This window comes from Coccidioides posadasii, chromosome 3 (genome assembly GCF_018416015.2).
Source record: "Coccidioides posadasii str. Silveira chromosome 3, complete sequence".
NCBI lineage: Eukaryota > Fungi > Ascomycota > Eurotiomycetes > Onygenales > Onygenaceae > Coccidioides > Coccidioides posadasii.
Genome location: NC_089409.1, coordinates 6,163,177 through 6,187,846, shown reverse-complemented (window position 1 = coordinate 6,187,846; position 24,670 = coordinate 6,163,177). Strand labels below are relative to the sequence as shown.

The following is a 24,670-nucleotide window of genomic DNA, read 5'->3' as shown; positions in this document are numbered from 1 at the left end:
ACCACGGGCTTTTTTCTAATTTCCCTCAAACATTGACGATATAAAGCCAGAACCTGGCGCTGTAGACCAGACAATCTCATGGCCCTAGTTCGGTCGAGGATGACGATCTGGAGTGTTTCTTGAGGTAATGCTTGGCCGGAACAGAATCAAGAAAATGCATGGCGCCGAAGCTGAGCTTCTTTGGTGGAGCATTCGCAGCTTGACTCCTGCCCCATCCCCGTCTCAAGTTACCGATTTCCCGGCCGAGTCCACCAAAATCGGCACGGAGGAGTATTTACGGAATAACATTTGACAGTAGGCTGAATGGAGTCATAAGCGTGTGAAAGGCGACCTCCTCGCCGGTTTGCAGCTTGTTGGCATTTTTTTTCTCTTAGTCGTTCAAGATCAAAAGCAGTTTCCTTTGTGCTGCAATATCCAAGTGATCAAAATGGCTTCTTTCTCTGTAAGTGGCACATTATACTTTTCATAGTATGCGTATGCGTCGGTGATATCTTCCTGTAGCTCACACTCTGTGCATACATATCTGCATATTATCATCACGCCTCGTTGATTTTTCTTTTTTCTTTTTTCTTTTTGATCCAACTCGGGGAGAAACAGAAAGCTAATGGTTTATTGATAAACCATATGTGGTGTAGCGCCTGGTTCGCTTCCTTGCAAAAGATGGAAAGGTCTACTATGGTGATGCTATTCTCCCCACAGGAGTCACCGACATTGCCAGAGCAAACAAAGCCCGTGTCATCACAGGGGACATATTCGGCCAACACCACGTCACCGAACAGGTTGCCGATGTAAAGAAGCTCTTAGCCCCCCTTGCTCTCAATGACATCAAAACAATACGTTGCTTGGGGCTCAACTATGCCCGGCATGCCAAAGAAGCAAATATGGCGATTCCTACATACCCCGTGCTCTTTTTCAAGCCTGTCACTGCCGCAACTGGGCCGACAGAAGATATCCCCGTTCCAGCAATTGCGCAAGAAGGGGTGGGTTTAGATTATGAGTGCGAATTGGTCATTGTAATCGGAAAGGAAGCATACAATGTCCCTGAATCTCGTGCCCTGGATTACGTTCTAGGTTATGCGGTTGGCAACGATGTCTCTCATCGAGACTGGCAGCTTAAACGTGGAGCAGGTCAGTGGGGGCTTGGAAAAGGATTCGATGGATGGGCTCCGTTTGGCCCCGGAATCGTCTCTGCAAACTTGATACGGGATCCAAATGCGTTAAACATTTCCACCAAACTCAATGGAGAAGTTGTGCAGAATTCGAGCACAAAGGACATGATATTTGGCGTGGCTAAAACTGTCTCTTTCTTGTCCCGGGGTACAACGCTCCTACCTGGCGATCTGATTTTTACTGGAACGTGAGTTCATCCCTTGCTTCTCTACTGAATCTTAGCCCTCGGGAGCTAACAGCATTGCATTTTTAGACCTGAAGGAGTCGGTATGGGCAGGAAACCCCAGCTTTGGCTGAAGGACGGAGACCAAGTAGAAGTTTCGCTTGAAGGTGTCGGAACATGTAGCAACAAAGTTGTCTTTAGCGAACCTCAAGCCAAGTTGTGAAGAGTTGATAAGCCTCTTCACCCAGCTCTTGAGGGGTTAAATTTTTTTTTTTATTTTAATTTTTTTTTTTTTTGGAAGTGATATCCAATTTTATGTCCGCTGACTGTTAAACTACTTATGTTGTATTATCTTGATCAGTGATCTGCCTAGGCCAGTCCTTATTCTGTTATGAATTCATGGATATCATGTCAAACCTAGCAAAAATGGCTACATCAACGAGGCGCCGTAGCATCCAATCACTCAACCTGTGCGCCATAACCCTTTATCCCACTTGCAAATCCCCAGCTTTGATGTTCTAACTGTTCGTCTTCCTTCAACTCTACACCATCTTTGGTAATAACTGCAATGGAATATTTGTCCAAACTTCTTGCATCGCGGTAGTATAGCACCTTCATACACTCCTTCAAGGCACTTACTGCCTGCTCCTTGGTGATGCTTTCGATCGGTGTACCTTCTGGAAATAATCTTCGCAGGATTGGTATGGCTAAGTGCGCACCAAATCCGGTTGCCAATGAAGGCGCCGAAAAGGTTGTACCAAGCAAATCGGCGGAGCTTAAGAAAGGTTTCCCATCTTGATCGAACCCAGCCACCAGGATGTGGTTCCACAGAGGATTGAACTCGGAGCGTCGCCTATACAGCATTTTCGAGAGGTACGTATGCAGGTTTTTAGCGTTAAGTGTGTGCTGGCCATATGAGGAGTAATTCTCTCTGATGTCAAGAGAGTTTAAGAGGCGATCAATGTATTGCATGTCGGAAACATCACCACCAAAGCCAACAACGGACGAATTGTCAAAAGCCCGGAGGCGCTTCACGTCCTGGAACCGAGCCAGGGAGCCGTAAGAAGCTGCGCGGAAGATTGGCAGTCAGATAAACATTCCTTGTTGAAATATCCAAAAGTCACGAAATTAAATAAGCCGAAATAACTGGGGCCGTAAACAATACGAACCTAGATTATCAGCGGCTATTGCAACTCCTCCATCGAACTTGACAGCGACGACAGACGTTCCTGTCACTATAGGAGACTGTGTATGGGTTTGAGGCCCCATACTCTGAAGATATGAATGATCATAAGACCCGTAGACATCGTTCCTTGGCTACCACGGTAGTTCAGTCAGCTTGACATATCCCCAACAAAGAGGCTGATAGAGGCAACCAACCCGTCCCCAAGCTTCCGGATAATGGTTCATGATTGAGAGAAAAGATTGTTTGGCCAGGTGGGCAAGGTAATTGCGTCAAAAAGTAGAAACAACGACCAAAGAGCAAGGTTATATCTAGGGCAGCAAGTGGTAGTGTAAATGATGGAGCTGGATGAGAAGTGAAGTTGGTACGAAAGAGGTATTCCAGGAACACCAGAGAGAGGTGTCATCCCCATCTGCCTGGAACCCAATCGAGCAGGGAGCTCCAGCTCTCTGCTTATGTAACTAGCTAGTTAGTTCGACCAACCACGCGAATTTGCAAATTAACTAATGATAACTCATTACGCCGTTATGTATCTCATACTTGCTCGGTATGTACCAAATGTATTATGCATTTGAAACTAAGCTGACAATCCATTACATACACCGGGGAGAATACATATTATAGTAGGAGTCTCCCTTAGCGCTTGGCCATTGTTTCAGCACGTACTAACCATATCCCTTACTTCCTTGAACAATACCCCAACGTTGTAAGAATTCCCTACAATTGGGCGCCTGGAGTATGTATTCGACTCGGCGGTGATTCTACTCACCGCCGGCCTTGGCCTAGAACATCCGATTCCTCCTTGTCCAGATCAGTCATCAGCCGTTCAACTGCGCTGGTTTTCACCGTTCTACCTGCCGGGTTGTCATGCCGATTCATCTCTTTAGATGCCCCGACGAAGTCGACACTGGCCCGTGGCGTCAATCCTTTTTTCTCAGTAATTTTGGAGCGAATTTCCTGCTGCGCTCTTTGCAACTCTTCTTTATATCCCCAGTGGGGAAGGCAAGTGACATCCCATATACTGTGGTCGAGAGAAGTTCCATACTGTGACATCTCCTCAAGTCCAGCATGTTGTCTTAAGCTCGAGAAGAGGCTTGGATTCTTCAAGGATGAGGATAAGGCAAGTTTTTCGTTGAAATGGATGTCTTGCTTTTTCAGGGATAAAAAATGAGTAAATTTTTGGCTGGAGGCCGGGGGAGGGGATCCTGGAGGTGATGGCGGAATATCAAGATTCGGGTATGGCGGCAGCGTCATATCTCGCATGAGGGAACGCTGAGCAGCCAACGTAACCGGCTGGTGAGACAAACTGGAGGCTTCTTCGGTCGAATTTAGCTGCTCAGACGGCTGAAAGGGACCCATAAGGGGGCCGCTCACGTCCTCCGTGGACTGAATGCTAGAAGGTCGGATGCGTTCGTTTTCCTGATCTTTTGCTTCAGTGAGCAATCTCGTGGGGAAGTGTAACCTTGAGCCGGGACCGCTGACCCTTTATCTGTCGAGAATGTTCATTCTCATGCTGCTTAGAGAGACGGTGAATAAGGTACTCTCCACGAGACGTTGTCAGTAGGTCCTACCTTGGACTTGTGAGAGGGCTGGGGAACGTTGCCTTCATCTTCGCTACTGCTCCCATATGCCCCAAGACCGAGCATAGTATCAGCCAGATATATAGTACCTAAAGGCTGAACATAACCACTAATCGTCAACCAGTCTCGCAGGGGCGTGCAGAACAAGACAGGTAGAGTGGGTGGGAGCTATGTCATTACGTAATCTAGTCGTTCGTTAGCGGCGTGTTATTTTGTTGGGCTTGGGAGGCAGCAGGAGCTTCGCGTTCATTTGCTGGGAGGCCGTTCATCCTCAGATGCCTCATCGTCAAACGAGGAGCTCTCATCATTCATCAACGAAGCCAGAAAAATCCATATTTACCTCTAACGGGAAGGCCACTGTTCCCAACTTTTATCAACCCACCGTATTCTGCTCAAATACATCTATTCCTCCCTTCTGAATCCTCCAGATAACCCCCATTAGCACCGTCGTCCAAGGCAAACCGAAGTCGTTACTTCACGATGACTACCTTCTTGGAAACGTCGCGACCCTCAGAAGCCATTGGCTATTCATTTTCGAAGGAGTCTGGATCCAACAAACAGCATGGCTTTTACCCGTAAGCTTCCTGGGTTGGGTACTCTTCTCAGCGGTTACCTGACAATACACAGATACACCGACAACGGTGGCTCCACATTGGGAATAACGGGGCCAGATTTCGCGATCCTAGCTGGCGACACTAGATCAGTTTCCGGATACAATATCAATACGCGGTTCGCTCCAAAGATATTCAAGATTGGTGCGGATGAGACAGGCGAAGGGGGCCATATCATCCTCTCCGTTGTCGGATTCTCGGCCGATGGCCAGGCTTTGAAAGAGCGGCTCGATGCGATTGTTAAGATGTATGAGTACCACCATGGAAAGCGGATGTCCGTCAAGGCATGCGCCCAGCGCTTATCGACCATCTTATACTCGAAACGATTCTTTCCTTACTACGTTCATGCGATCTTAGGTGGCCTAGATGAAGACGGCAAAGGTGCTCTCTATAGTTATGATCCTGTTGGCTCTTATGAACGAGAGTACTGTCGGGCGGCAGGCGCTGCTGCTAGCTTGATTATGCCTTTCCTGGACAATCAAGTGAACCTTAAGAACCAGTACGTTAAAAGTGCTGAACACGGTGGTGAGCTGGTTCAGAGGACACCGGAGCCTCTGTCTCGAGCTACTGCTCTGGAACTGGTTCGCGATGCCTTTACCAGCGCTGTGGAGAGGCACATCGAAGTTGGCGATGGGCTGCAAACGATGATTATTACGGCGGACGGAATAGAAGAAGTGATTACCCCGCTGAAGCAGGACTAGAGTTGAGTTATGGCGTCAAGGTATTGGGATGGCTCTTAGATTCTTTGAGATGATTATCAAGTTGAATTTCTTTTATTTCCGGACCTCACTAGAAGATTTCGCAACGTGCGTTTCTATTCATTATTTGTAAAACCGTATGCCATGCAAATTCGTTCGCCAAGTAAAATCCCATCTCGAAAAGTAAAAAGCCCAAAACGCCTTTGGTATCTGTTTAAAAAATCGAACCTTTTCAGAACCGTTCTTTCATCCGTGAGGCCACAGTTCGCAAGTTCCCATATACCTTGCCCTGTCAATCCATTCTTATTAGTCGAAAAAGAGAACAGGGTAATACGGAGATAGAGTTATCCTAGTTACTTACCGGGGGGCTGCCCAGAATCAAACTAACAATTGCTTCCCGAGCAATGCGAATGTTTCGGAATCCCCCGAGAATGTGGATTTTTTGGTCCGCAAGGACAACTCTAGTCCTGCTAGCATTCTCGATGGCGAATTTCGTTTTTCCATCTTTACCAGCGATACGGCCAATTGCTCGCCCCAGATGCTCACCGTTCAAAGTCTTGACGTCCTTTATTTCAAATGTTTCAATGTACAAGTCATCCAATCTGAGTAGCGCAATCGCATCATCTACGTCAAACCCAAGGGTAAACGCCTTGATGAAATCTTCTCCTTTTTGCAATGCGCCGGTGTCGGTAGTATGTTTCGAGGTCCGTAATTCAACGGCCTTGCTTTTAATATTCATTCGGACTTGTAGCTTTAGGTGCTCTACGAGCGGAGGGTATATTTTCGGCCATGCAGCTTTCAGCGGGCTCATTCGATGAGGCGGAACGGGCACCTTCCGATTCTCTATACGATACGCGCCGTCTGTCGCTTTTATAGGGGTGAATAGTGGCCGTCCTTCCTCATCAACGTGCATCTCGGTGTCTGCATCTTGGGAGGTTGTTGTTATCTCCGGCAGGGGCGCGGAAGAGTCTATTAACACATCATCCTCATCTAGGCCATTATAAGCAGCTATCCAGGTAGGTCTATAGTATAGACGGATGGAAACGTACTTTGGTTTATCTGCGGAGCTGATGCGGCGGCGTTCTTCCCAATCTCCTCAGGCACTCTCAAACGACTTGTTGGAGCGGGCATGGTTTGACAACAGGGTATTTGTAAATGTTTTCTTTCTTAGAAGCAATATGCTCTTATCGGATTCAACAACACAAGTCTCAAGGGAGAGCTAACGGCCGGGTCGCAAACACGCCTTTATCAGTGATTTTTTAAATCTTATCTTTCGAGGATTTCTGTTGGTGTGGGAAAATTGACATGCAAACCGAGCAAACGCACACCCTGCACAGGCCCGGACTTAAGCTTCAAAACTTCCAAGCTTGCCGATTGACGATCACTACTCCGTATTGCACGCAGCAAGATTCTGGGAAGCTGTCAGGCTTGTGCTCTCCAGTTGTCGTTTAATCAAAGTGACCTATGGAGATATCCTACTCAACCAGGTGATCCAGGATGCCACGAAAGATATGTCCAGACATATAGGACGCAATCTATTTGGCACGACATGGAGATCCACTGCTCAATTTTTTCCAAGCACCGGACAACCGGGCCCGACATGCTCATCGAGTCAACGGACGGCTCTGGCAAGGCGCAATTATTCTTCGCGGGGGACAACAGCTACTCCAACGCCTGTCGGATGCAGAAATTCTAGGCTAAATTATGCGGCTTTTGGCTTCAATGGCATGAGCGCAAATACCAAGTCGCCCGCACACTTCGCATTTTTCATCCCAAGACAGCTAGGAGTAAGACATACCAAGTTTAGAGATAGCCGGAAAATATACACCCCAATCCTCTACGCCTGGAAACGGAATCTACACACATCAGAAGAGAATTTTGCGTCGCAAAAGTCGAGCAAAGACGATGCCACGAACCGTTCCCAAGAACCGTCCCAGCGCAGCGCAAAGTCAGATCCAAAAGCAGAACCCCATCGCACTGAAGCTTTCAAGGGTGGTTCTCAGCAACATACTCCGAATTCACACCACATATACCTGATAGACCGGTTCTCTCACGTCCGGAGTCCAACAAGGGAAGAACTGCTAGCAGCCGCAACTGGGTTTTGGTCGCGGTTAAAGATACGATTCAAGTGGTTTTCTATACGGAGCGTGCGGCCGTTTAATATCGACGAAATTGGCGCTTTTTTCTCTTGGGTCCTTTTAGGTCATGTGCTGTGGATTTTCCTGGGCACGACGACTTTCTTTTCTTTGATTATATTCGCTATTAATACTGTATTTGCACAAGGTTAGAGAACCCTTTCCCCCCCTTTTCCTTTCCGTATGGATTAAGTAAAACTGCTAACTCTTTCAATGCAGAAACTTTAGCCAGATGGGTCGGCAATTACTTGACGAAATCTTCTGGGATTAAGGTCGTTTTCGAATCAGCAATTGTACCAAAATGGGGGGACGGCGTTATTTCTTTCAAAAATGTGTTTGTTTCGAGAAGGCCTGGTCAAGGCGGTGGGAATGTAAGTAAAGGTTCGTCGAAAACAGCGGCCGCGGCGGCTCTCCACAGCATCGTTCCATCCGTCCAGCAGCGAGAAGACTACGGCGGCGAAGAAGAAGATACAAACTATACCCAATTCGACGTCACGATTGATACCGTGAACGTTACTCTTTCATTTACAAAGTGGTTCAACGGCAAGGGCCTGTTGCGGGATGTAGAAGTGAAGGGAATACGGGGCGTTGTTGATCGGACCCATGTATATTGGCCAGATGAACCCATAGATCCGAAGTCCTACCGCCACGAACACAATCCAGGGGATTTCGAAATCGATTCTTTCCGGATGGAGGATGTTTTAGTCACAGTCTACCAACCTAACAACTTCAGGCCTTTTCCCGTGAGCATATTTACGTGCCATCTGCCGCAGCTGAGGCGCCAGTGGCTATTTTACGACTTTTTATCTGCAAGCATTATGTCTGGGTCATTTGACAACTCGTTGTTTACCATACACCCCCGACAGACACACAGCTACACTGGGGCGCAATTGAATAACGGAGTGGAAGAGAATGGGAAACCCAGCCCGTGGAAGAAGCATAGTCGAATTCGGATTGATGGACTCAACATCGACCATCTCAACCGAGGTGTTGAAGGCCCCTTCTCGTGGATCCACGAAGGAAACGTTGACATTGTTGCCGACATCATGTTTCCAGCTGAAAACGACGAGAGTTTGGCCAAGGTAATGGCGGATTTTTATGACCGCCTGGAGGCAACGGTAACATCCAACCGGTACCAGTCCCTGGCGGAGTCTCTGCCTACCAACGTGGAGGATGGCACCGCCAACCTCCTGTCTGCTGCGAGCAAAAATGACAAGAGATTTGTCGTCACCGATCTCAGAATCCATCTAAACAATGTGAGAGCGGTTGTTCCTCTTTTCACACGGGATCTTTCCTATATCAACAATGCGCTCATCCGGCCGATCGTGGCTTATATAAACTCCAAGCGTACTTTCATTCCCATCCAATGCCGGCTTGTCAAACGAGTGAGCGACTTTGATGGGAGCTGGACTATATTCGACAGCGGACTGATGGATGATCTGTCGGCAGAGGTGAGTCTTCCACTTTTTGTTTTGGACCCTGAGCATCTTGTTTTTGTTAACATGTTGCGTGTGATTAGACATACGAAGCCTTCGCAAGAGATGTCGTAGACGAGCAGGCGCGAAAACGACGTCTCAAGAAAGTAGGGCTGTGGTCGCTCCAGCTTGCAGCTCAAGCGATCTTTATGGGAATGGCTGGTAATATTGCATAGGCTAAGAAGGGTGGGGAAAAAAAGAAAAGAAAAGAAAAGAAAAGCAAAGGAAAGAAAAAAGAAAACGGGAGCATGAAGCCGGACAGGAGGCGTATTGGATCTGGCTTATCGTTTTTAACGGGGGCACAAGGGCGGGCTCCTGGCCACGATGTATACTATATATCCTGTAGGAGTACGGAGTACAACGGCTAGTTATGTATGATCACCCATAACCAGCCACAGAGGTAGGGAAATGGTCATGTAGGTTAGACACCTCTGTAAAATGAAATCTCAATTTACTCCAATCACCTCTCCGTACAACAGCTAATATCCCGCAAATCCACACATAGGCCGTGGTGGACAGAGGAGAGTCCGAGGCAGATACGTAACCATCGGAGGTTTCTCGGAGCTTTGCACGGAGCATGAAGTCCTGATCTGACTGCTAGCTACTCACATCGGTTACATGATGGGCCAGGATTCATGCTACACCAAATGTCGCTCCTGGAAGTCTGTTAGCGAGCCAAGTAGACGGGCAGCGGGGGTTGTGCTGTGCCCGAATTCGAGCACAGCCTACGCGCTGAGGGAAAGATGCAGAGGCATCGACGGACGGCCAAGCTCGACTGGAAGAAAACAGGTTGGCCCAGCGAGTTCGACAGACGGGGAGATGATTCTTGCAGGAGAACTCGGCCCGCTCAGCATTTGACAGCAGCGAGAGCAGACTTAATTTTCTGGGCAGCCAATCACCAGACAAGAGAGAGGTCCAGACTACGATGAAGTCGAGTTAGTCTGCGATTCTTTAATTAAATTCAGAGCCCCTTGACCAAGAGCCGAAGTCCACCTGACTCTCTCCCTCCCAATCCTTCGAACAATCCCACCGCAAAACCACCAAGACTCAGTGACAAACCTCTCCACCCCCCGCCCAAAACCACCCACCCACCCCCCTGCATGGTTGTGCTAGGGAGCCATGTCGCATCCACGGCGGCAACACCGTGATGCGGAAATCCAATCTCTTGCTTCACAACCTTACGTGGTCCCTGCTGCTGCCCCTTTACACTTCTCGACTTCTGCCTCCTCTCCTGCGATCCCCGAATTCGCAAAAGCCAGAGCACACAACAGACTCCCGCCGTCGAATCACCCTCTGAGCGCGCGCCCTGGCGCTGGTGGAACCGCTTCAACCCCGAGAAACTACCCCATCTCACATGCTGAAGTACCTGTCGCTAGTTCCTTGGGCCCAACTGAAGCTCCGTCCACCCTCCGCTCGCGTCAGCGCGATCAACCGCTGCAGCCGTCCCGATCCACTGCAAGCCCTGACCACACTGCTCCTGCACAGTTGCCCTTATCTCCCACGAGATTGGTAACCCACTCGGGATTCCCGGTTCCTCCAACGGGCATACCAAATTGCACTTCGCCCACCTCCAGTCTGTCGTCTGTCTCGTCGAATCCTGTACCTGGCATCGGCGCTTTCGGTCGGACACCAGCATCCACGCTTCAGAACACAGCTCCAAGTTCCACCTCTCCTACAGGCAGGCTCAATTCCGCCTACGCATCCGGCCTCTACAAATTCCCAGGCGCAAACTCCATTAATGTCTCCGCAATGGCAGAGGGCAAGGGTCACAGGGTGGTGCCGAGGACGTCGTCAATAGATTCCGCCATCTCCTCGCTCTCTTCGACATCTCATTCTCACAAGTCTTCTCTGGACTCCAACAATGTCACTCCGGCAGATATTGCAAATCTAATAGCGACTGCGGGATCTCCCGAGGCGGTTATCATACATTTACTCAAGGAGAAGCAGCACGCAGCATCTCAAAATGCGCAACTATGGAAATTGGTCGACAAACAACGAACAATGCTGCTGGCACTGAACAAGGATCTCGAGAGGGCGATGAAGGAGAAAGAGAGGTATCGAAAACGACTTAAAGAAATCCAAAACGCTCCCCCACCTCTTCCGTCCGATGCGCCTCGCTCTACAGCCCGCCACGATGACCATAAAAAGTGGGAAAGGTCTGAAATCGTGCTACCTAGCCATGCCCATCACAACGAAGCTTCGCACAAAAAGCACGAGGGGGAAAACACTCAGCCCGATCTTGACGAGGAAGTTCGATCGTCACCGGTTGATATGCTCGCAGTGGATCCAGATACCCAGTCTCCGATAGACCCCAACCCTGATGCTTCTTCGCACGCTACCGATTCACCTGAATATCGAACGCCTCTTGAAGCTAGTGGGAGCACCTGCAAAGATGTTGCACGTGAAGGATACACCGGGCTGCCTGACGCGACTCCTCTGACAAGTCACGGTAGCTTCGACACAGAAGAGCCGCCCCAGGTTGCTCAGACCACTACCAAAATTCCGCCGCCTGCAAGGAAGCCTCCTCCGGCGCCCTTGAAGCTAGACGAAGCGCAGAAGGTCAAGCCTCACATTATTGTGGATCACCGTAAGGACCATTCTGAATCTGATTATGATGACATACTGGAGGACAATGAAATACCAACGATTGAACGTGGTCGGAGAAGAACGCGGGAGGAGGACGATAAATTACGGCAAGCTATGATGTTGAAGGAACAAGAACTTCGAAGCCGATCGAATAAGAAGAAGCTCAAGAATTTCCCACCGCCTGAGAACGTTCAAAAGGAACAGGCACAGGCATTCCTTGGGGTTGGTCTTCCAGCAAGCCCGCGCTCTGGTATGGCACCGTCCCCGAGGCTTGTCGGGCTACATTCCCCTCCCCCCGCCTCACTATCGGCCATGTTGCACCCTGCAGCTTCCGACTCCAGCGTTTCCGATAAATCTCGTTTGACATCACCGCTAAGCCCCGGTTTACCCCAGAGCCCGAGACCTGGAGATCGCCCGTTAGGATCCCCAATGCCGCGTTTCCCGAAAGACCCCAATGCTCTGGTCTCTCCACCAATTTCCCCGAGGAACGCAATGCAGGGCCAATTCCAAAATATGTTAAGTTCACCTCCTGGCTCTCAGGAGGCCCCTAGAGACGGTACAGTGAAGACAACGCAACAGGCGCCAAACGCCAACGAGAGGTCAAATAGCGATGCTCCGACGTATAAACTCACGGTCAACGAAAATAGTCCGGTCTCTGGCCGTGAAACTTCCCACACAATATACCGTGGGATGGTGGCCGCCGATTACCCCGAATTGCTTCTTCCTCCCAGCTCCTTGTCCTCCATTGATGTGAAAGTTTCGTCATCCAGGCTGCGCCCGTCTCGTAGTAGCTACCTTGCACTGAAGCCAATGGAAGAGGAACCCGTATTCACGTTAAGTGTCTACTCGCGTGTAAAACGGGTCGAGCTCTGGCGTGTGGAGAAGGCAATCATTGCTTTACCACAGTTAGACCATCAAATAAAACAAATCACCAATTTCTCCACAAAACTACCCGAGAGGTCTATGTTCACTGGCCATTCCCCTGCTAAAGTTGATGCTAGGAGGGCTGCCCTGAATGCGTACTTTGAAGCTTTGCTCAACCACCCGATGGAAGAAGCTGCAGGGCTGGTGGTATGCCAGTTCCTTACGGCGGATGCTATAGAACCTCGTGACGACGAGTCCAATTTACTCCATGGAGCAGGGAACGGGAAGCCTCCAATATCATTCGGGCCTGACGGGAAGCCGAGGATGGAGGGATATCTGACCAAAAGGGGAAAGAATTTTGGCGGGTGGAAATCAAGGTATTTCGTCCTTAACGGACCGGAGTTGAAATATTATGAATCCCCCGGTGGGCCTCATCTTGGAACCATCAAGATACATCACGCACAGATCGGAAAACAGTCGCCATCTGGAAAGAACCAGTCGCCGTCACGGACAGAAGATGATCCCGATAGTCAATATCGACATGCTTTCTTAATCCTAGAACCAAAGAAGAGGGATTCTTCGGCTTTGGTTCGACACGTTTTGTGTGCTGAAAGCGACGACGAAAGAGATGTATGGGTTGAGACTCTCCTCTGTTACGTGGAACCACGAGAGCCAGATGAGGAATACCATGGTCACCATGCGCAGTCCTCAAAGCCCACCGGTCCTACTCCTAAATCGCGTCTTCAACCTCCTCATTCAAAGAAGGGCGGTTTGGAAAGTGGCCAATTAGGAGGCTCGAACGCACTTCAAGCACTGAGCTACGATGATGTTGTTGCTGCAGAAGCACCAGTCCGTGGACCCAGCGGCGGTAAGGTTTCTCCTCCCGCCGGTCACATGGCGGATCACTCAGCCCGTCAGTTTGAACAAGACAATTCATCACCGACGCAGAAAACAATCTCTGGTCCTACCAACGGAATGAAGATTCAGGATGCGGGTGCCTGGGGAAACAAGACCGTAACATCTACGAAGGAAAAGAAGCGGAGCATATGGGGTTTTCGTGCCGCAACAGCAGCGGACTTGGCTAACCAAGGGTCAAGGCAGGACTCAGTTGGTTCTGTACATGATGTGTTCCTCGACCAAAGAGCACCGATACGGCCTGTTTTTGGGCTTCCCCTGGCTGAGGCGGTGGAATTTTGTGGTCCTCGAGGATTTGATTGCGGACTTCCTGCTGTTGTTTATCGCTGCCTCGAATATTTGCGAGCCCAACGTGCGGAGTTGGAAGAGGGTATTTTCCGGCTGAGTGGCTCAAACGTCGTTATAAAGGCCCTTAAAGAAAGATTCAATACAGAAGGCGACTTGGACTTCTTGGAAGGGGACCACTATCACGATGTCCATGCGGTCGCGTCCCTATTCAAGCAATACCTAAGAGAATTACCAACAACTGTATTGACTAAGGAGCTTCATTTAGATTTTATTCGTGTGCTTGGTAAGTCTTGTTCCATAATAAACTGGCTATTGCCACTAACAAAGTATGGGTTAGATCTGGATGAGAAGCACCAAAAGATCAGTGCATTTAATACCCTAGTTCATAGGCTTCCGCGGCCTAACCTAGATCTTTTGAAAGCCATCTCTCAGTTCCTAATTGTCATTATCCAAAATGCCGATGTGAACAAAATGACTGTTCGAAATGTTGGAATTGTGTTTGCCCCAACATTGAACATACCTGCTCCTGTATTTTCGATGTTTCTTACAGAATTTGATGCAATATTTGGAAAGCATCCACCTATCGATCACGGCACCAGGACAGTTGAGCTGACGTTGAATAATCAACGTTTGAATCCCGAGGATATTCGGTCCCCACGCCATCAGATGTTCACAGATCTACCGACCCCTGCATATGACCAAAATTCGTTTGAGCCTCAGAGAGCCGAGGAAGCAGAAGACCTTAAGCGTCGGGGAAACTACACCACAGGGTTTATCCCTCTACATCCTACTTATGACCCTCCTCCGGTGCCCCATCAACAGCAGGATGAGGGGACGCTATCACATCTTCATTCCATGAATGGCTTGCTTGCACCCGGGACCCATGCCACAAAAAGTAAACGAAGAGAAAGCTCTCTCCTTTTCATGGACATCGGAAAATAAAGAGAGAGACCTATAATTAACAATGTATGCCATCACCCTTTTGTTTGGACTACTTGAATGTTCCTGTTATGAATCCGCTGAAATTGTCTTACACCGTTAAACTGTAGCTCTAGAAGAGGAATATTCCTCTCCTCTAAATGGGCACCTCGGAAATATTTCCTTTCTCTCTGCGATCGGTTTTCCGAAGGGATCGTATATACCTTTGCACCTTCTCTTTTTCTATTTTCCCCCCCTCCCACTTCAAGTCTTATTTTCTCCGCCCTTTGGGCTTTGTTTATATGTATTCATGATTGGGCTAGTGTCCGCACGGAAGGTCTGTACTATTGGCGCACTGATTTCCGCCGGGGGAGGAAGTTCCCATACGTTTGCCTTTTTTTCTTGGGCTGAGATCTTTATACCCCATTTGCATTCCGCCTTTGTATCTCTTATGCAAATCGCAGACTGTGTCCTTTCTTTCAGTCTCGATGTGGATTATTTACATGTACATTTCATTGAGGCTTGTTCCACCTTTATGTTTCTAGCTACGTTGCCCTTTTGTGTATATGACTACTGTCTGGTAATGGAATCAGATATACACTCCTATTCTAGCTTTCAACAGCATTGTCTTCTCAGAACAATGCATATGTACGCTGAAACGTTTGTATGTGGCACAAATATCAATGATCGCCAGGAACATCAGTGATGATTATTTGCATATATGCTCTATGCTAGGGGAAAGGTGAGCAAACTTTTCTTTTATCTGCGTACATACAGACTAGTATGATTCCAGCTGCTTTCTGCTTCTAACGCTCCAAAGGTCATTGGTGGAAATCAGGAAAGGCAATAGGAGGATTACATACTGAGATGAAACAAAGGGGCACGGAAAAGCATCAACCAACGTTCAGTATGCGAAAATGAATTTTGACAGCAAGACCCGTTCCCAGTGTTAAGCTGCAGAGCGGTGTACATTAGCACCCTTATTCTAGCCCTTCCAAGTTGTAGAGATTGGGTATCTATGACCTTTCAGATAGGTATAACGGGGATCGAAAGCTGATTCATGCCATTTCATGTCCTTGACTGTGAATGGGGAGCCATGAAATGGCCACAGCTTAGCCATTCGTAGGGGATAAATCAGAGATTTTGCTTGCAAATGATTGCAAGCCAACCAGAGAAAAGGATTTTCAACATTCAAGGGCGTACCCTATCGCGCTGGCTCCAGTTTGGCAACAACTGTCCACCAGGAAACGGTACTTGAACCAGTCGTCGGTCTCTCATCGACGACAAGCCATTCCCTGACTCGGGCTGAGGTGATAAATCGACGGGCTATTTGTTCCAAGCACAGAGATGGATTTATGGGATGGACCGTAATTATCGATGTTGTTCGATAAAGAAGCAATGACTTCGTAAGAAGCATGTTCGCAGCCGCGTATCAAAAAACGGGGCGCCTCTTTCTTCCGGTATACTTCGAACTCGCCTTCACAACCTTGCCCTTTCTCGCCATTTGTTCCTTCTTTCGCAATATCCATGCCTTGCTCCCTTTGACATCTGCTGGGTTCGCTCCCTTCCGCAGATTTTGAGATTTCCTTCTTGCATCAACAACCTCTACGTCGTCCATGCCTTTCACAACGCCTGTAATATCCCCTTGTAGCCCGCCGCCTCCAACTGTCAGTACCAGATATAATTTACCGTTTTTCGTTCCAGGGTCATCTTCCAAAATACCAGCACCGAACCCGGCTTTCATCGCCGCCGCACTGATCATGTTGCGTTGCGCATCATTCTTAGGATAAAACTGACAAACAGCACGGGCTCCACGGCGCAAGCTAGCATACAGGCCGTCGAAAAATCGACGCAGGCGACCTTCAGGACTGACATCTGTCGTTTCGGCGTTGCACAACCACTGTATGGCGCTAATACTGATAGCAGCATCAAACGTTCCTGGGCGAAAAGGGATCCCTTGTCCCATGTCGGCCAGAAAAAGATCTCCATCGACCTCTCTTTGAAGTGCAATGTCGAGCATGCTAGGTGAGATGTCCATTCCGATCCATGTGTGGGGGCCGCCCTGGGACGGGGGCACAGATGATAATATTTCACCGGACAGGCCAGAGCCACATCCGATATCAAGGATGAGCGAAGGAGAGTGAAGTTCTAAGAGTTCTAGTGCACGGTGTGTCATTTCCGACTGGATATTTTGAATCCGCGAGGACGATGTGTATTTCCGTGATTCGGCGTCATTGTAATACAGATCGGGGGGCCTGGAAAGGTAGGATGCAGGGTCAATATTGCATGGCAATTTTCCAATAGAAGGGGAAGGTCAACATACAACGAGTCTTCGGGTCTCGACATTTTGGTAGCGCGTGTTTGAAAAATGGGAATCGTCGGGCCTTCTTAACCGTCAACTACCAGTGCGTTCTTGGAGACCGATTATTTTTCTGCTGGCAAAAGTTCTGTAAATGATGATCGCCTACGGAGTAGTTTGTCCACTCAATAACCGCTAGTTAAACGAGCTAAGCGCATCCAATGATGATCATTTAGTTGTGAGAGAGCCTTTTTTAGTTTTGAAAATAGTTATTAGTTAACTAGTTTAGTTTATCCGTGGTTAGGCGCTCCATTCGGGCCAGCTCACTCATCATTTTAACCCTCCAACAACTGGATTATTTCAAAGAAAAAAGGAACGACATCACTAATTACCTTGGTGGTTGTTTGTGTCGAATTCTTACTTTGCTGCTACAAAAGTTATCACGATCTTCAAGCTGGGAATTTGTTAGGATCATTCAATGTCTGCGAAATAGCTACTTCGACGGGAGGACATCATTTCCGGCGACAATCCGGCCACCTTGACTCTACCTGAGCCAATTCCGCCGGGACGCCTGTATGGAGAGTAGGCTCCTTGATCTTTTCAAGTCAACAGTGCCAATTTCAAGTTCACAATGTGGGTGCTACCCCTTGTCGGCTACTTAGGGGTGATAGTAGGCTTTTGCTTTCTCACTCTAGCAATTGGTATGATACCTCAAGATTGCAAACATCTTCCGTGAACGATCGCTAATAATGCCCCTCTCTCCTAGCCTCCGGATTATACTATCTCTCCGAGCTTGTAGAAGAACACACGGTGCTTGCCCGGCGCGTTCTGTCGCGGCTTATCCACACAGTCATTGCTCTCCACGTACTACTATGGCTTATCGACGGGCTACCCATCTCCCTTACCTTCCTCAGTATAGTTTCACACCTCGTATATGCTAGCAATCTCCGACGCTTCCCAGTCGTCAAGCTCTCAGACCCGCTCTTCATCCTCTCCTGTCTCCTCGTCGGCTTGAATCACTGGGTGTGGTTCCGCCACTTTTCTGATCCCGCCACCTTGCAAACTAAATACAGTCGGTCATCCTCTCACTCAGCGTCCTTTTCAACAGGCGGACAGCACTATGGAGCAGGCTCCGACCTCCCGTCATTTACAGAGATAGCCTCATATTTTGGCCTTTGTGTGTGGCTCGTCCCCTTCTCGCTATTCGTGAGCTTGAGTGCGGGCGAGAACGTCTTGCCCACTACAGGCTCAGGGTATGCTTCAGGTCCCTCCATCGGCGCAGACGGGTCTTCGACCTCGCCTCTAGGGGGCTCTGGCAACGAAAAGAAGAGCAAGAGCAAGGCAATGGCAAAAGCTTTGGTGGATGGAGCGCGAGGCTGGGTGTCTGAAACGGGTGAGCTGATGGGATTCTGGGGGGGCCAGAAGGCAAGGCGATTTTGATATGTCTTCTCCCCCCGAAGAAGTTTTGTTTTCGTTATGCATCCATTTCCGCCGGCGTGATGTACCGGTAGCTATCTTAGGCTTTATTTCAGCTCTTTCACCTTAATGCTTTTGAACCAATTCGGAAACACTTTTCAATCAGAACCTCTGTTGAAAAAAGGAGGGTAAAATTGAAGAATATGGATTTCGAGGGCTGTGCGACACCTATTTTACAAGTATTTTATGTTTCACGAGGAACCCTCTAAACAAAATGCAGTGAGCTTGGAAACATGTCTTTAAAATATCTACAAACATATGCTGGGACAACAAAGAAAATCGAGTCAATATCAAGCTTTCAGCAGTTCATGTAAATATATATAATTTACCTTTCATGGTGTATTGAGGATAGGAGAGTTCGTTTGGGGCCGTTAGTTTGCCTTTGGAGCGTAGATTTCGCGAATACATCTTGCCGCGAATTTCGAACAGTTGTAAATAGGCCGAAAGTGCGCGGAGCGGATCCGATTCGCGCGGTTGCCCTTAGTCCATACAGTGGTTCGACTCCGATGCTTAGAGGGCCGCTTCCATCTTGTCCAAAACAGCTCTAGTGAATTCGTGGGTAGTAGCCTGGCCACCCATGTCCCGAGTCCGAACAACACTGATTAAGTTAGCTTCTAAACGAAACGGCATCATTCAAAAATCTTGCGAGGAGGGTTTGAACGTTGGGAGATTGGAGGTCAACTTACCCTTCGCCAATGACATCGTAGACTGCCTTGGAAATACGATTTGCATGTTCATCAAGACCAAGGTGACGGAGAAGCATGGAGCCTGACAAGATCAAGGCCGTTGGATTTGCTTGATCTTTGCCCTTGATGTCAAGGCCAACGTGCCGGCAACCGGGCTCAAAGACAGCAACGTCACGACCCATGTTGCATCCCGGCACGATACCCGGGCCACCCACAAGTGCAGCACCGATGTTTGAAAGAATACCTCCGTAAAGATTAGGCATGACCATTACGTCGAATTGTTGTGGGCGAGAAACAGCCTGCATGGATGCATTGTCGACAATCATATCGTTGATTTCTAGGGTCGGGTAGCTCTCGGCGACCTTTTTGAAGGTGCTCCGGAAAAGTCCATCGGCGAGTTTCATAATATTCGCTTTGTGTATGCATGTGACTTTCTTGCGGTTGTTCGCGAGCGCAAAGCTGAAAGCAAATTTCGCAATACGCTCGGACTTTGCTCGGGTAATAATTTTGAGCGACTCAACGACGCCGCTGACGGACTGATGCTCCAAACCCGAATATTCGCCCTCAGTATTCTCACGGATGATGCACAAATCAACGTTATCATGCCGGGTCTTGTAACCAGGAATATTCTTAATCAAAACAATCGAGGCGTAGATGTCGAGTTCCTGCCGAAGGGCTACATTGAAAGACTGATGTCCTGATCTTTCGACTGGTGTGTGCAAAATGCCCTTGAGACCTATCTTGTTTCGCCTTAGAGACGCAATGGATTCCTTAAATAGCTCCTCTGAATGTTTAGTTCCCGCGTCCACACCGCTCACGTCGACCTGTTCCCATTCGATGGGTACATTGTCTGCTTTGAAGATGGTTTTCACGGATTCTGCGACCTCGGCTCCAATTCCATCACCTAGTCCCCCAAAGTCAGCAACCATGTCGAATTCGACCCAGCATCGAACGGGGATAAGGCACTCATACCCGGGATCAGCGTCACTGTATACTTGCCGCCATATTTGGTGGGCTTAAAGATGTCAGATTGCACGGTGGTGATGCCTAAGTGGAAGTTAACCCTGGTCCATGGTTAATTTGCGGAATTGAAGTGTACAGACATCTTGTGGAAATTTTGGATTGAGAGAAACACGGAGACTTTGCAGCGTTACGGAGTACAGACTGTCGAGCATAGGTTAGAGCGGTGCTGCGGGGAATAAATGCTGCGAGACTCATACCTGCGCGTTTTGCGCAACTCTCATGGAAAACATTTTTGCAATTGCTCGGATATATCAAGAAATCGGCAGCCAGTGTGTGTTCGTGTGCAGGAGCGGTTTCTCGCGGCAAAGAAAGATTTCTCGCAATCGAGGCTGCATGGAAGCTACCTGCAAGTTCGCCCGTAATTACCTGGTAACAGCCACCGGCTATTACATAATGCACTGCTCGGAAAACCTTAACGTGATCTGAGACCCACTTTCTACTCGCAGCCTTACCTAATTAACCAGACAAACACGTCAAACACTACGCTGCACGTCGCTCGTCTCCGTCCTCGTTCCTCTTCCGCTTCCAGCTTTCCTCCTAGCCCAGCATCGCCGGTTGTGCATGGGCTGCCTGGGCAAATCACAGAACCGGGTCAAGCAACATGAAGCGAATGCTCATCCAGTCGCTTCTCCCCCATAAAGCCGGCCGGCACTTTTATTGTTCGCTAATGTCAAAGCTTGCCTGTCTTGCATTATTGATACCCAAATTCGGAGAGCCGTCAATAAGGCACGTCTTCTTCATGGTTAACATACTAAATGCCGCCTTCAATGAAAGGCTTCTTTGTATACCGTTTTGGAAGATGCGTACGAGTCCAAGATGCAAGGTTCTGCATGTTCAAATGGAGAGAGCAGGGCGTTTGTCTGGCATAAAGCCACCGGCCTGGGAAGGGCTCCCTCCAGAAGCCACTTTGGGTCCCTGATACCTAAGCTTATAACTCTTGATATCCCTCGCCCATTACCTCTGGAGATCGGGAACTTCCAGGATTCCATCAATCGCTATTGGCGCTAAATGACTGCTATTCCTACTCCTTTCACCAAAGCTCAGCATCTTTGATATGTCGTTGCACGTCACTCTCTTTTGAGGTGTGAATAGCATTATTTATTCGTTTGTACCCGGGGTGTTCAGTGATATCAAGGCGAGCGTCAACAGAACCCCTCCCACAGAATGCATTCCAGAACCTAGTTCCTTTGCTGCAACTGATCTATGGTTTCTATATCATCTACGGTCACAAATTTTCCAGACAACCTTGTTTAGACTCGGCCATATAAGCGAATGCATTATTTCCCTTTGGAGTTTTACTTGAAGATACGACTATCTCAGAACCCCGGCTACCACCAGTGACCTCGCCCTATCGCGCTCCTTAAGGGAGCCGATAAAAGAGCAACGGGACGCTAGCAATGAAGCTCGTGGCTCTCATCTTTACTGTCGCTGCGATATCCGCCATAGTGCCAGCTCTACCCATGCCCACAGAAGGGGCCACCAGACTAGCTGCTGAAACTAGTCGCGATGAAACCACAAACCCTAGTATGCCCTATCCGTCTTGGTTTTGGATGGTTGAGTTGCTGATAATGAACAGTCCATCAAAGATGGTGCCTTCGCGTCGGTGTACCGTGTTAGACATTCCTTTTTATGGTCATCCCTCCACAGCACCAGGCGGGGATACCCCGGATGGTATCCTATATCCTGGTGATGAAGAAGAAAACTTTGTCACATCGTCATGACCGCGCTCGTTTCTGGTCTATGTATTTGTTTTAAGACACGGCTCCTTTACTTTAGCTTGGAGACGCTACACCTTTACACACTCCACTGGTGAGCCACAATTGAAGGAAGGAAACAGCCCATTATAATAATTGTCACTGGTTTTGTTTTGTTTACTGTTCCTATGGCTACAAGGACCTTCCTGGGTTACTACAGTTTCCCAACTATGGCCCAAGAATTTACAGTGCAGTCATTTGGGACAACTCTCCCTGTTCCTCAAAGCCTAACTACATGATGTTGAGGCCAAGTAAAGAGTGACATGTATTCATTTGTTAAAGATTAATGAGCTGTCCAATTTAAATCCTTGACATATACAGAGATATGCTTTTTCTCTCTTGGTTTTTCTTCCCCATATTTCGCCTTATAATGTGGAATATATCTGTCTTACATATGTATATGTACATACGGATTTTAGAAGAAAGTACATTCTTCCAGAAATTCCCCCTCCCATGTATTGAACTGTATTGTGTCACATGGCACCTTGTGGTTATGTATGTCTGTCTTGCGTTTGACTGCATACAGGTGGTGAACTTTATCTGGACTGGGGAAAAGACTCCATAGCAAGGCTCTAATGTGCATGGTGCTGGGCAGCCGTGATTGACAATCTAACACATGGGTGCTCCTCCATATGGGATATATACAATACATATTGGAGACTCCGCAGTCGCCACTCAGGAACGCAACCAAGACAGTGGCGACCAAGACAGCGCATCTTTGTTTATCATCATCTCTGACAGAGGATATAGTAAATAATCCTTGCCAAATCTTTCCATGATTAATTTAGTTGATCAAGTGATAAGGGTTCAAAGCGGTAGAGATGCAGTTTCCGCTCAAACCAGAAAGAAGTTGAAAATAAATCCAGAAGAACAACGTGGACCGCGTGTGGGTATTGGTGAACATGAACATACTCATAATTCATAATACAATTTCAAACCCCACCAACCAAACCCCCCCGCCCTCCAAAAAAAAAAAAAAAAAAAAGGGTAAACAAAACAACTGACAAAGAAATCCCAACATGGCACGCGGGTCAACCATAAAGGCATCATTCCGGCTCACTGAAAACTGCATGGATATATCTCTGACAAAGATGCGGAGCCCGAAGACAGAAAGCGGCCCAGCCTCTCGAAACGCTAAATTACCCAGAACCGTGTCAGCGGCGCGTTCCAAAGCCCCAGAACCACAGTTCAAAAGAAGTGTTGATCCTCAAGCCAATGAGCCCTCGCAACCCCACACCCAATGTAGTAATTTTTCATTTCAAACGCGCCGTATTGGTGCTCAATGGGTTGGGTTTCTTGTCGATCCTCCCTTTTATAGACAGGGTCTGTAGAAGGGTTATAAGTGGCGCTGGATGGAATTTCAGCGGGAGAGTTTCCCTGGGGAAAGGGGAGTGAAGGCTGCGTGGGCAGATTATATTCCCTCTGTGCCAGCATTTCATAACCTGAAACCACGTATGGTTCAGCAGCATGGGTATCGCAGGAATTGGTACTATCTTCATCCATCATAACATCGTTATGCGGATCAAGCGCCTTACCAAAAGAGTCGAGTTGGGAGCATTCCGCGCCATGGGTGCTAAGAGCAGGGAGATTATTGGCGAAAGGCTGAAGAGACGATGGATTTCCAAAATTGGGGGGCGATATTTGCCACAATTCAACAAGCCGGGCCTTTTGTTCCCGGTCCGCTTGTTCGAATAACGCAAGCTGAGAAGGAAAGAGGGTATCAGGGTTGATGTTATGTCGCAAGAGCGTTTCCCTGGAAGACATGTATCGTCCAGCGGGAGGCTTCTGCTGTTCTAAAGGTCCTGCGATGTCTGAATCCGATTTTTGGAGTCCCATACGTGCCTGGTGAGAGGAGTGATGATAATGCTGAGTTATGCTATACGCGATCGGAGGGCCATCTGGAACTGTAGACGGGTTGGAAAAGCGAGGGGTTGGGGGCGTTGCTGGGCATATAGGTGTGAGGCCTTGAGGCCTATGGTTCACCGTCATTTGACGAGCGAAAAGAGAAGAAAGGTCATTGTCTACCTTGCTATCGCCTTCAGTGACAGATAGCCCACACTAAGCAAATGTTGTCAGAAAAGTCACTTGGCATAGTTGGCATAGAATTTTCGAGGCCATACCCGTTGGCAGTGCGGATTCTCTGAAAACGCAGGCAGCACATTCACGATTTCAGTCTCATACCCACAGTATGGACAAGCATGCAGCATGGAAGCCATAGCGAGCTTATGCACTCCTCCTAGCACAGAATTTATGGGATTGGTAAAACAAAAGGAAAAGAAAAGTTGGACCAGGCACGCGTGAGACAGATGAATCAGGGGCCCGTAGTGGATGTATTCTTCGATCTGCAAACAATTATAAATTCACGTAATTCTCTATTAACATATCTAGCCGTTGAGAGATCAAGATAGAGGGTGCAAAGCTATTGGATGACAAGAATAGGGTATAAAATCGCCTATGTTCTGCAAAGGGAAAAGCAAAGAACACACAGGTGCCAGAGGGATTGGAGATGTTTTTAGGTAGCCAGAATGATTGGGCACCCCAGGCCAGCAAGTTAGGCACTGCTATGAGTGTGTCAAAGACCAAGCTGGGCGAATGTGGACGACAGCACTATGGCGCGGGCCGGGGGGAATGTGTGGAGATACTCTTATATGCAAACACTGGAGAAGCTTTCAAGAACTCTGTAAAAATTTAATGATGAGAAATGAAGATTGGGTATCAAGGGGAGGGAGGGCAGGTCAACTGATGATAATGGTTGGACACCTGGTGTCTGCCCAACCAAGACCTCTTCCTGTGTCGTCCATTCATTTCTTGGGAGTTCCAGTTAATTACTCTGTACGGAGTAGTTA

General features: G+C 48.3%; 11 protein-coding genes across 12 annotated transcripts; 5 read left to right on the top strand and 6 right to left on the bottom strand.

The window, feature by feature from the left end:
* The first annotated feature begins 262 nt into the window (after window positions 1-262).
* Window positions 263-2,402, top strand: D8B26_006921 (uncharacterized protein). Its single transcript, XM_003066835.2, has 3 exons — window positions 263-442; window positions 636-1,357; window positions 1,424-2,402. The coding sequence occupies exons 1-3, from the start codon at window positions 428-430 to the stop codon at window positions 1,554-1,556; spliced, it is 870 nt and encodes a 289-aa protein (XP_003066881.2). The 5' UTR covers window positions 263-427; the 3' UTR covers window positions 1,557-2,402.
* On the bottom strand, window positions 1,640-2,881 carry PRE4_3 (Proteasome subunit beta type-7). The gene is made up of 3 exons (XM_003066834.2): window positions 2,714-2,881; window positions 2,503-2,650; window positions 1,640-2,400 (listed from the first exon to the last, which is right to left on the bottom strand). Exons 1-3 carry the CDS (start codon window positions 2,741-2,743, stop codon window positions 1,793-1,795), a joined length of 786 nt encoding a protein of 261 aa, XP_003066880.1. The 5' UTR covers window positions 2,744-2,881; the 3' UTR covers window positions 1,640-1,792.
* A 178-nt stretch (window positions 2,882-3,059) lies between these two features.
* On the bottom strand, window positions 3,060-4,220 carry PRE4_1 (Proteasome subunit beta type-7). Of its 2 annotated transcripts, none has more exons than XM_066125333.1 (3): window positions 4,088-4,220; window positions 3,999-4,029; window positions 3,060-3,940 (listed from the first exon to the last, which is right to left on the bottom strand). In XM_066125333.1, the coding sequence occupies exons 1-3, from the start codon at window positions 4,160-4,162 to the stop codon at window positions 3,282-3,284; spliced, it is 765 nt and encodes a 254-aa protein (XP_065981415.1). In that variant the 5' UTR covers window positions 4,163-4,220; the 3' UTR covers window positions 3,060-3,281. The 2 variants fall into 2 exon arrangements, with proteins under 2 accessions (XP_065981415.1, XP_065981416.1); XM_066125334.1 differs by having other exon boundaries at window positions 3,060-3,935.
* Window positions 4,221-4,384: 164 nt separating this feature from the next.
* Window positions 4,385-5,408, top strand: PRE7 (Proteasome subunit beta type-6; the record flags this gene model as incomplete). Its single annotated transcript, XM_003066832.2, has 2 exons — window positions 4,385-4,671; window positions 4,724-5,408. Exons 1-2 carry the CDS (start codon window positions 4,577-4,579, stop codon window positions 5,406-5,408), a joined length of 780 nt encoding a protein of 259 aa, XP_003066878.1. The 5' UTR covers window positions 4,385-4,576.
* On the bottom strand, window positions 5,228-6,647 carry PNO1 (pre-rRNA-processing protein pno1). The gene is made up of 3 exons (XM_003066831.2): window positions 6,455-6,647; window positions 5,767-6,395; window positions 5,228-5,694 (listed from the first exon to the last, which is right to left on the bottom strand). The coding sequence occupies exons 1-3, from the start codon at window positions 6,534-6,536 to the stop codon at window positions 5,638-5,640; spliced, it is 768 nt and encodes a 255-aa protein (XP_003066877.1). The 5' UTR covers window positions 6,537-6,647; the 3' UTR covers window positions 5,228-5,637.
* A 163-nt stretch (window positions 6,648-6,810) lies between these two features.
* MDM31 (Mitochondrial distribution and morphology protein 31, mitochondrial precursor) lies at window positions 6,811-9,477 on the top strand. Its single transcript, XM_003066830.2, has 3 exons — window positions 6,811-7,688; window positions 7,760-8,991; window positions 9,060-9,477. Exons 1-3 carry the CDS (start codon window positions 6,917-6,919, stop codon window positions 9,189-9,191), a joined length of 2,136 nt encoding a protein of 711 aa, XP_003066876.2. The 5' UTR covers window positions 6,811-6,916; the 3' UTR covers window positions 9,192-9,477.
* A 565-nt stretch (window positions 9,478-10,042) lies between these two features.
* On the top strand, window positions 10,043-14,610 carry D8B26_006915 (uncharacterized protein; the record flags this gene model as incomplete). Its single annotated transcript, XM_003066829.2, has 2 exons — window positions 10,043-13,951; window positions 14,006-14,610. The coding sequence occupies exons 1-2, from the start codon at window positions 10,135-10,137 to the stop codon at window positions 14,608-14,610; spliced, it is 4,422 nt and encodes a 1,473-aa protein (XP_003066875.2). The 5' UTR covers window positions 10,043-10,134.
* A 706-nt stretch (window positions 14,611-15,316) lies between these two features.
* D8B26_006914 (uncharacterized protein) lies at window positions 15,317-17,040 on the bottom strand. The gene is made up of 2 exons (XM_003066828.2): window positions 16,910-17,040; window positions 15,317-16,841 (listed from the first exon to the last, which is right to left on the bottom strand). The coding sequence occupies exons 1-2, from the start codon at window positions 16,930-16,932 to the stop codon at window positions 16,019-16,021; spliced, it is 846 nt and encodes a 281-aa protein (XP_003066874.1). The 5' UTR covers window positions 16,933-17,040; the 3' UTR covers window positions 15,317-16,018.
* A 476-nt stretch (window positions 17,041-17,516) lies between these two features.
* Window positions 17,517-18,366, top strand: SVP26 (erv26 superfamily protein; the record flags this gene model as incomplete). Its single annotated transcript, XM_003066827.2, has 2 exons — window positions 17,517-17,586; window positions 17,652-18,366. 2 exons carry the CDS (start codon window positions 17,517-17,519, stop codon window positions 18,323-18,325), a joined length of 744 nt encoding a protein of 247 aa, XP_003066873.1. The 3' UTR covers window positions 18,326-18,366.
* IDH1 (isocitrate dehydrogenase (NAD(+)) idh1) lies at window positions 17,651-20,395 on the bottom strand. Its single transcript, XM_003066826.2, has 5 exons — window positions 20,268-20,395; window positions 20,151-20,211; window positions 20,020-20,094; window positions 19,048-19,951; window positions 17,651-18,959 (listed from the first exon to the last, which is right to left on the bottom strand). The coding sequence occupies exons 1-5, from the start codon at window positions 20,298-20,300 to the stop codon at window positions 18,872-18,874; spliced, it is 1,161 nt and encodes a 386-aa protein (XP_003066872.1). The 5' UTR covers window positions 20,301-20,395; the 3' UTR covers window positions 17,651-18,871.
* Window positions 20,396-22,421: 2,026 nt separating this feature from the next.
* Window positions 22,422-24,445, bottom strand: D8B26_006911 (uncharacterized protein). Its single transcript, XM_003066825.2, has 2 exons — window positions 23,945-24,445; window positions 22,422-23,882 (listed from the first exon to the last, which is right to left on the bottom strand). The coding sequence occupies exons 1-2, from the start codon at window positions 24,038-24,040 to the stop codon at window positions 23,013-23,015; spliced, it is 966 nt and encodes a 321-aa protein (XP_003066871.2). The 5' UTR covers window positions 24,041-24,445; the 3' UTR covers window positions 22,422-23,012.
* Window positions 24,446-24,670: the final 225 nt, after the last annotated feature.

What these genes read in the sequence shown, in the direction of transcription:
- D8B26_006921 (XM_003066835.2), top strand. An exon ending in GATCTGATTTTTACTGGAAC is followed by an intron (nt 1,358 to 1,423) that starts GTGAGTTCATCC and finishes TTGCATTTTTAG; the next exon opens with ACCTGAAGGAGTCGGTATGG.
- PRE4_3 (XM_003066834.2), bottom strand. Translation starts at nt 2,743, where the DNA reads ATGAACCATTATCCGGAAGCTTGGGGACGG. An exon ending in ATCCGGAAGCTTGGGGACGG is followed by an intron (nt 2,651 to 2,713) that starts GTTGGTTGCCTC and finishes CTACCGTGGTAG; the next exon opens with CCAAGGAACGATGTCTACGG. An exon ending in AATAGCCGCTGATAATCTAG is followed by an intron (nt 2,401 to 2,502) that starts GTTCGTATTGTT and finishes TCTTCCGCGCAG; the next exon opens with CTTCTTACGGCTCCCTGGCT.
- PRE4_1 (XM_066125333.1), bottom strand. Translation starts at nt 4,162, where the DNA reads ATGCTCGGTCTTGGGGCATATGGGAGCAGTAGCGAAGATGAAGGCAAC. An exon ending in AGCCCTCTCACAAGTCCAAG is followed by an intron (nt 4,030 to 4,087) that starts GTAGGACCTACT and finishes CTCTCTAAGCAG; the next exon opens with CATGAGAATGAACATTCTCG. An exon ending in ACATTCTCGACAGATAAAGG is followed by an intron (nt 3,941 to 3,998) that starts GTCAGCGGTCCC and finishes CTGAAGCAAAAG; the next exon opens with ATCAGGAAAACGAACGCATC.
- PNO1 (XM_003066831.2), bottom strand. Translation starts at nt 6,536, where the DNA reads ATGCCCGCTCCAACAAGTCGTTTGAGAGTGCCTGAGGAGATTGGGAAG. An exon ending in AGCTCCGCAGATAAACCAAA is followed by an intron (nt 6,396 to 6,454) that starts GTACGTTTCCAT and finishes ATAATGGCCTAG; the next exon opens with ATGAGGATGATGTGTTAATA. An exon ending in TGATTCTGGGCAGCCCCCCG is followed by an intron (nt 5,695 to 5,766) that starts GTAAGTAACTAG and finishes ATGGATTGACAG; the next exon opens with GGCAAGGTATATGGGAACTT.
- MDM31 (XM_003066830.2), top strand. Translation starts at nt 6,917, where the DNA reads ATGTCCAGACATATAGGACGCAATCTATTTGGCACGACATGGAGATCC. An exon ending in TAATACTGTATTTGCACAAG is followed by an intron (nt 7,689 to 7,759) that starts GTTAGAGAACCC and finishes CTTTCAATGCAG; the next exon opens with AAACTTTAGCCAGATGGGTC. An exon ending in TGGATGATCTGTCGGCAGAG is followed by an intron (nt 8,992 to 9,059) that starts GTGAGTCTTCCA and finishes GCGTGTGATTAG; the next exon opens with ACATACGAAGCCTTCGCAAG.
- D8B26_006914 (XM_003066828.2), bottom strand. Translation starts at nt 16,932, where the DNA reads ATGTCGAGACCCGAAGACTCGTT. An exon ending in TCGAGACCCGAAGACTCGTT is followed by an intron (nt 16,842 to 16,909) that starts GTATGTTGACCT and finishes CTACCTTTCCAG; the next exon opens with GCCCCCCGATCTGTATTACA.
- IDH1 (XM_003066826.2), bottom strand. Translation starts at nt 20,300, where the DNA reads ATGTTTTCCATGAGAGTTGCGCAAAACGCGCAG. An exon ending in GAGTTGCGCAAAACGCGCAG is followed by an intron (nt 20,212 to 20,267) that starts GTATGAGTCTCG and finishes TATGCTCGACAG; the next exon opens with TCTGTACTCCGTAACGCTGC. An exon ending in TACAGTGACGCTGATCCCGG is followed by an intron (nt 19,952 to 20,019) that starts GTATGAGTGCCT and finishes TTGGGGGACTAG; the next exon opens with GTGATGGAATTGGAGCCGAG.
- D8B26_006911 (XM_003066825.2), bottom strand. Translation starts at nt 24,040, where the DNA reads ATGGCTTCCATGCTGCATGCTTGTCCATACTGTGGGTATGAGACTGAA. An exon ending in AGAATCCGCACTGCCAACGG is followed by an intron (nt 23,883 to 23,944) that starts GTATGGCCTCGA and finishes ACATTTGCTTAG; the next exon opens with TGTGGGCTATCTGTCACTGA.